Source organism: Coregonus lavaretus (assembly GCF_964263955.1).
Source record: "Coregonus lavaretus genome assembly, chromosome: 20".
NCBI classification, from domain to species: Eukaryota; Metazoa; Chordata; class Actinopteri; order Salmoniformes; family Salmonidae; genus Coregonus; species Coregonus lavaretus.
In genome coordinates this window covers 38,794,512-38,801,812 of record NC_140007.1, presented here as the reverse complement: position 1 = coordinate 38,801,812, position 7,301 = coordinate 38,794,512, and the positions used below count along the sequence as shown (strand labels likewise).

Genomic DNA, 7,301 nt, shown 5'->3' with positions numbered 1-7,301 from the left:
GTACAGATGAACGTGGTACCTTCAGGCATTTGGAAATTTTTCCCATGGATGAACTAGACTTGTGGAAGTCTACCATTTTTTTTCTGAGGTCTTGGCTGATTTCTTTTGATTTTCCCATGATGTAAAGCAATGAGGCACTGAGTTTGAAGGTAGGCCTTGAAATACATCCACAGGTACACCTCCAATAGAATCAAATGATGTCAATTAGCCTATCAGAAGCTTCTAAAGCCATGACATCATTTTCTGGAATTTTCCAAGCTGTTTAAAAGCACAGTCAACTTAGTGTATGTAAACTTCTGACCCACTGGAATTGTGATACAGTGAATTATAAGTGAAATAATCTGTCTGTAAACAATTGTTGGAAAAATTACTTGTGTCATGCACAAATTAGATGTCCTAACCGACTTGCCAAAACTATAATTTGTTAACAATACATTTGTGGAGTGGTTGAAAAACGAGTTTTAATGACTCCAACCTAAGTGTATGTAAACTTCAGACTTCAACTGTATATATATATTAGGGGCAACTCTGCCCCACACTTCTCGCTGCAAGTCCTTTTTTTTTTTACAAATGGCAGAGGAAAGAATCTCCTCCTCAAATGGCCATAGGGCAAACTCAATCATGTTATAGTGTTATAATAACTAATAGCAGCTGTTCACTATTCAAAATTCCTGTGGTCAGATTAGATTGACAGTAACTACATATTGCCTGGTGTTAATGTTTAATGCTTGCCCATTCATGTCCGCATTAGACAACACTTTTACAAATAAAGTAGCTGGAAAGGAAATTAACTGGTTGCTTACAGTATATGACGGATATAAAGTCTGTATTTAATAAACCTGGTGTTGTGTAAGAACACATAAAGTCTGTTAATATCTGCAAAGTTCTCTGCATTCTCTTGGAATGAAAACTCCAGACTTGTGAGGATAATGTGGTTCATAGCGAAGAGAAGAGGCTCAGGCTTTGCTCTCCCATTTACATGAGAAATGAGGTAAGCTCCAGACTTGGATTTAAGATCTTAACATTGTAATGGTGAACAGACCTACAGAATGAGATTAACTCTCCCAATCTGCCTTTAATGCTGTGGATCTGAAACAACCTTTCCTTGACCCTGAGGTGTGAAGGAGTCACGCAGGACAGGACCTATTTGATGTGTCACCTAGCAGTGAGAACTTGGGAGGCTTTGATTAGGTTTTATCATTTCGCTTTTTGAGGGAAAAAATGTAATGTTATGGTCGTGAGGGCGATGTGTCAGACACTCTACAGTCTAATTCCAAGTGATATGCCTGGGAAGTTGTAACCGTGAGAAAAAAAAGAAATTCAGGGAAGATGACTTTTTTCAGGGAAGCTTTTTATTTATTTCTGTAATCTTATTTGATTGGGACTTCCAAACGGATTTGATTATGTATCTCCCACCCTGGTATGATACAGTGTATCACCAATGTATTTGACTCTAAATGCTCTGTGATGGGTAATTCATCTAATCTATAAAAATAAAAAAATCATGGAGATCCAAGAATAAGTCAAGAGATCCAAGAATAAGTCAGGTAGCTTAGTGTAGGCAGCAGGTAGCTTAGTGGGTAAGAGCGTTGTGCCAGTAACCGAAAGGTCGCTGGTTCTAATCCCCGACAGGACTGGGTGAAAAATCTGGCAATGTGCCCTTAAGCAAGGCACTTAACCCTAAATGCTCCTGTCCCAATTAAGTTCAAGTGATGTTGCAAGCTCTCTAGACATTTCTGATAGAATTCAGTAACTTCAGAATATTATCTTTCGAATACACCATAACAGTAATGATTCCATTCATGCAAATTGTGTTCCCAGCACATTAGCGTGAGCTTCATGTTTTTGGATGATATGTTTTTTGCTGTCTTTTAGTGTAAACTGTATTGATAATGTTATGTGCAAAAATGTAAAATGAAGATAATTGTCATGCTTATTATTATCATAAATCGTATTATTATTCAAAATAATCCAGGTTACAGGTATAATAAAGTTGTATATCGTTGCCCATTTCATAAAATATAATAAAAAGTGCATTTACGCAGTTTTATATAAGGAGGAACTCGAGAGCAGGTAACTTAGTGGTTAAGAGCGTTGTGCCAGTAACCGAAAGGTCGCTGGTTCTAATCCCCGAGCCGACTAGGTGAAAAATCTGTCGATGTGCCCTTGAGCAAGGCACTTATCCCTAATTGCTCCTGTAAGTCGCTCTGGATAAGAGCGTCTGCTAAATGACTAATTATTATAGCACATCCCTCCTTCAAATTGTAGGATATTAGTGAAGACATTTTTCACGCCTCAAAGTTATTCAGAACAATTGAGGGGGGAGTTGTTTCGCGAGGTCTGCGTTTGGTTGAAATTGAGTGAAATGATGAGCAACCCACCCCCTCACCTAACTAACTATCAATGTAACCCCCTCCCCAATCAACCCCCCTCCCTTCCTCACATCCCTCTCTCTCTTCATTCACTGGTTCTCGTGGAGACCCCGTCGAGGGGACCCTTTCGCTCTATAAAGACAAGATGCAGCCCAACTGCCTTTGAAATTATCCACAGGATTTATTGCTATAGTTTATTCCTCACTCGCACTTCAAAAGACACGCTCTGCTCTGTGGTTGAATGTGTGTGACCGAAAGAGGACCCAAATAAACTGGAATGAATTTAGGCATTTCATTCAGTCAGACCATTTTATGAGATGTAACTAGATGGATTGAGGACTGGACATTTGTCTTGAATGACACTGGATTGCTTTTTTTCCGAATAGGACTGTTTTTATTTTCAGGATCACTACTGACCCGAACGCTTGCTTTTGCACTTCTCTTCACCGCCATCACGCCTCATTCCCGGTAAACTCGGGCGTCGCAGCGGTTCCTCGCCGCTCGTGTTGCAGGTGCGGAGACAGCGCGTGAACAGATGGCAGCGCTGACGATACAACGGACTGACAACTTTCTGCACACCTTTTTACAGGTTTGTTAGTAATCGTTTTGATACAGATCAATATAGGCAGTTCTACATATACAGTTTATGGAGTGCTCATAAATGTGTGGCAAGAAGAACTTGCGCAACTCATGAGTAATTGCAGAGTTCTAAAGATTGATTTCCCCTGGATTTTCAGTAGGCTATTCACTGTCTGATGCGTTTATAGCTAAGAAAACGTTAATTATTTTAAAACCTTACAGAATGAAAGAATGTTAGGAAGTTTTAAGTTGAACAAATAACATGGTATCATGATCATTTAATTATTGTGATTGATTAGTGATTGATAAAGATTTGCGAATATTGTAGTTTACATAATTTTGCAAACTTCTGTTATCTGATATTCAAGAGCAAAAAAAAGTACAACGTGAGAAATAACATAATTATTTGCAACACTTTTTATTTATTTATTACACACTCTTTTCGTTAATTTATATCGTTACTGAAATTGAATCAGGCTTATTGTAAAAGCACTCTGTACAACTTCTGGTGTAAAAAGTGCATTATGAATATATTTGATTGATTGACTTTGAAGTTGAATTAGCTTGGCTCATTAGTGTGAGGTAGTGAATTATGTTCTTTATCCATCTTCTACCAGGACCGGACCCCCAGCTCGTCCCCAGAGGGAGTCCCCAATGCCCTGTCCTTCTGTAGCCAGGCCTGGCAGGTGGGGGGGACGGTTGTGGGCGGCACCGTGGGCTCCACCGTGGGCTCCGATGGTTCCCAGTTTCCCTATGAGGGGTCCGTGGGGGTGGGCTCAGCCTCAGGGATGTTCCAGCTGTGGAGCAACGAGGTGGCGGTGGCACCTAGTTCTAGTCTCAGCGCCTCCAGCCTCACTGCTGCCGCCCACCAGGCCATGACGTTCACGGTGCCCAAGGTCCAGTTCCCTGTTGGATGTGGACACAGTCTGCAGTCTGGCCTGGGTCCTCACCCCCACGCGCTCCACCATCACCACCACCATCACCACCACCACCACGAGCTACCCCTGACTCCGCCGGCCGAGACTCCGTCCGCCTACTCGTTCGAGCTCTCTCCAGTCAAGATCCTCTCATCCCAGAGCCAGGGCCCCAATGGGCCGCCCTACTGCCCTCAACACAACGCAGTGTCTGTGGGACAGAACTTCCCCAGCTTCTTCCAGAACTCTGTCTCTTCCGCCAGGCACCATCTATCCGGAGGACACCACCACGTGGGGGAGGATGGCCAGCAGGGGTGGTGGAGCCTCCCTCAGACCACCGGCCACAGCAACTCCTCCAATCACCACCACCCCTTCTCCCTGGGCCGGCAGCTGGTCCTGGGTCACCAACCCCAAATTACAGCCCTCCTCCAGGGAACCTCCAAGGGCCTGTTATCCTCCACACGCCGCTGCCGTCGCTGCAAGTGCCCCAACTGCCAGGCCAACGGCGGGGGACTTGAGTTTGGCAAGAAGAGACTGCACATCTGCCACATCCCAGAGTGTGGCAAGGTGTACAAGAAGACGTCCCACCTGAAGGCTCACCTACGCTGGCATGCCGGGGAGAGGCCGTTCATCTGCAACTGGCTGTTCTGCGGGAAGAGCTTCACCCGCTCCGACGAGCTACAGCGCCACCTCAGAACACACACCGGTGAGAAGAGGTTCGGATGCCAGCAGTGTGGGAAGAGGTTCATGAGGAGCGACCACCTCTCCAAACATGTCAAGACCCACCAGAGCAGGAAGAGCCGGTCCGGTGAGAAGACTTCGGACTCTCTGTTGGCCAATATCAAGAGAGAGTAAAGCAGACTATGAGGGCTGCATTATAGAGCCAAGAGACTGCAATGTGTGCATTCATCGTCACTGGCCTTCTAGCCACTGCCGCTCCTCTGTTCATCATTCCATTTGTTTTGTCTTGTTTTCACACACACCTGGTACATACAGTGAGGGAAAAAAGTATTTGATCCCCTGCTGATTTTGTACGTTTGCCCACTGACAAAGACATGATCAGTCTATAATTTTAATGGTAGGTTTATTTGAACTGTGAGAGACAGAATAACAACAAAAAAATCCAGAAAGACGCATGTCAAAAATGTTATAAATTGATTTGCATTTTAATGAGGGAAATAAGTATTTGACCCCTCTGCAAAACATAACTTAGTACTTGGTGGCAAAACCCTTGTTGGCAATCACAGAGGTCAGATGTTTCTTGTAGTTGGCCACCAGGTTTGCGCACATCTCAGGAGGGATTTTGTCCCACTCCTCTTTGCAGATCTTCTCGAAGTCATTAAGGTTTCGAGGCTGACGTTTGGCAACTCAAACCTTCAGCTCCCTCCACAGATTTTCTATGGGATTAAGGTCTGGAGACTGGCTAGGCCACTCCAGGACCTTAATGTGCTTCTTCTTGAGCCACTCCTTTGTTGCCTTGGCCGTGTGTTTCGGGTCATTGTCATGCTGGAATACCCATTCACGACCCATTTTCAATGCCCTGGCTGAGGGAAGGAGGTTCTCACCCAAGATTTGACGGTACATGGCCCCGTCCATCGTCCCTTTGATGCGGTGAAGTTGTCCTGTCCCCTTAGCAGAAAAACACCCCCAAAGCATAATGTTTCCACCTCCATGTTTGACGGTGGGGATGGTGTTCTTGGGGTCATAGGCAGCATTCCTCCTCCTCCAAACACGGCGAGTTGAGTTGATGCCAAAGAGCTCGATTTTGGTCTCATCTGACCACAACACTTTCACCCAGTTCTCCTCTGAATCATTCAGATGTTCATTGGCAAACTTCAGACGGGCATGTATATGTGCTTTCTTGAGCAGGGGGACCTTGCGGGCGCTGCAAGATTTCAGTCCTTCACGGCGTAGTGTGTTACCAATTGTTTTCTTGGTGACTGTGGTCCCAGCTGCCTTGAGATCATTGACAAGATCCTCCCGTGTAGTTCTGGGCTGATTCCTCACCGTTCTCATGATCATTGCAACTCCACGATGTGAGATCTTGCATGGAGCCCCAGGCCGAGGGAGATTGACAGTTCTTTTGTGTTTCTTCCATTTGCGAATAATCGCACCAACTGTTGTCACCTTCTCACCAAGCTGCTTGGCGATGGTCTTGTAGCCCATTCCAGCCTTGTGTAGGTCTACAATCTTGTCCCTGACATCCTTGGAGAGCTCTTTGGTCTTGGCCATGGTGAAGAGTTTGGAATCTGATTGACTGATTGCTTCTGTGGACAGATGTCTTTTATACAGGTAACAAACTGAGATTAGGAGCACTCCCTTTAAGAGTGTGCTCCTAATCTCAGCTCGTTACCTATAGAAAAGACACCTGGGAGCCAGAAATCTTTCTGATTGAGATGGGGTTAAATACTTATTTCCCTCATTAAAATTCAAATCAATTTATAACTTTTTTGACATGCATTTTTCTGGATTTTTTTGTTGTTATTCTGTCTCTCACTGTTCAAATAAACCTACCATTAAAATTATAGACTGATCATGTCTTTGTCAGTGGGCAAACGTACAAAATCAGCAGGGGATCAAATACTTTTTCCCCTCACTGTAACTGCCACAGACCCTCTGAGAGAGAGTGGAACGAACCACAAGGACACACTATAGACTCTAGCATATTCTGTTGTCGTGACCATTTCCAGACTGCCAACGGAACGTTTTTGAGAGGTATGTCATAACAAGAGAAGCCAAGTGAGTGGCGAGGTTTAGGATTTGTATGGATACAAAGCATTCACTGTAATGGGCATTTCTAGTTATCACACAAAATGATCTCCCATAGCAAGATCGAAGCCGCTCTTTCCCCTTAATGATGACATGGAGGTACATTATAACCTGGATCCCACAATGATCATCTATCAAAGTCCAAGGTATTCATTTTATTTAGATATAATTTGTAATATTAAAATGTAAATAATTCAGCAAACATGTGTAACATCAAATAATCCACTTTCTGCATGTTTCACCTTTTAGAATCTGGAAATGTTTTTGTTAATAAAATGTTAATTTCCTAAGGAAGAAAATGTATCTGAAATAAGTATGCCACACATTGGTTGATTTTAGAAATGTCCTGTTTCGCCAAATGTATACATTGGTCTGACGGTTGATTGTGGGATCAGTGTTATAATGTTTTTTTAATGGGTATATAAACCGTTTAGCTCAGTTTTCATCTGTTGTTGAAATTGAATCTTGTTATTTAATTATAATGTGAATTGCCATTACTACAGGTACAAAAATGTGTTGTAAGACTTTGTAAATAATGTATATATTTATTTCAAACACAATTATTAAAGTTAAGACCGCATGTACATTTTAATAAATGTAAATTCCTTGCTAAAACAAATTCATGTTCCCTGATGTTATTTTCTCATATTTTGTCAGAGTGATAATG

General features: G+C 43.1%; 1 protein-coding gene across 1 annotated transcript; it reads left to right on the top strand.

Annotated features, from left to right (window-relative positions):
* Positions 1 to 2,907: 2,907 nt before the first annotated feature.
* On the top strand, positions 2,908 to 4,720 carry LOC311147870 (transcription factor Sp5-like; the record flags this gene model as incomplete). Its single annotated transcript, XM_084184695.1, has 2 exons — positions 2,908 to 2,961; positions 3,569 to 4,720. 2 exons carry the CDS (start codon positions 2,908 to 2,910, stop codon positions 4,718 to 4,720), a joined length of 1,206 nt encoding a protein of 401 aa, XP_084040821.1.
* Positions 4,721 to 7,301: the final 2,581 nt, after the last annotated feature.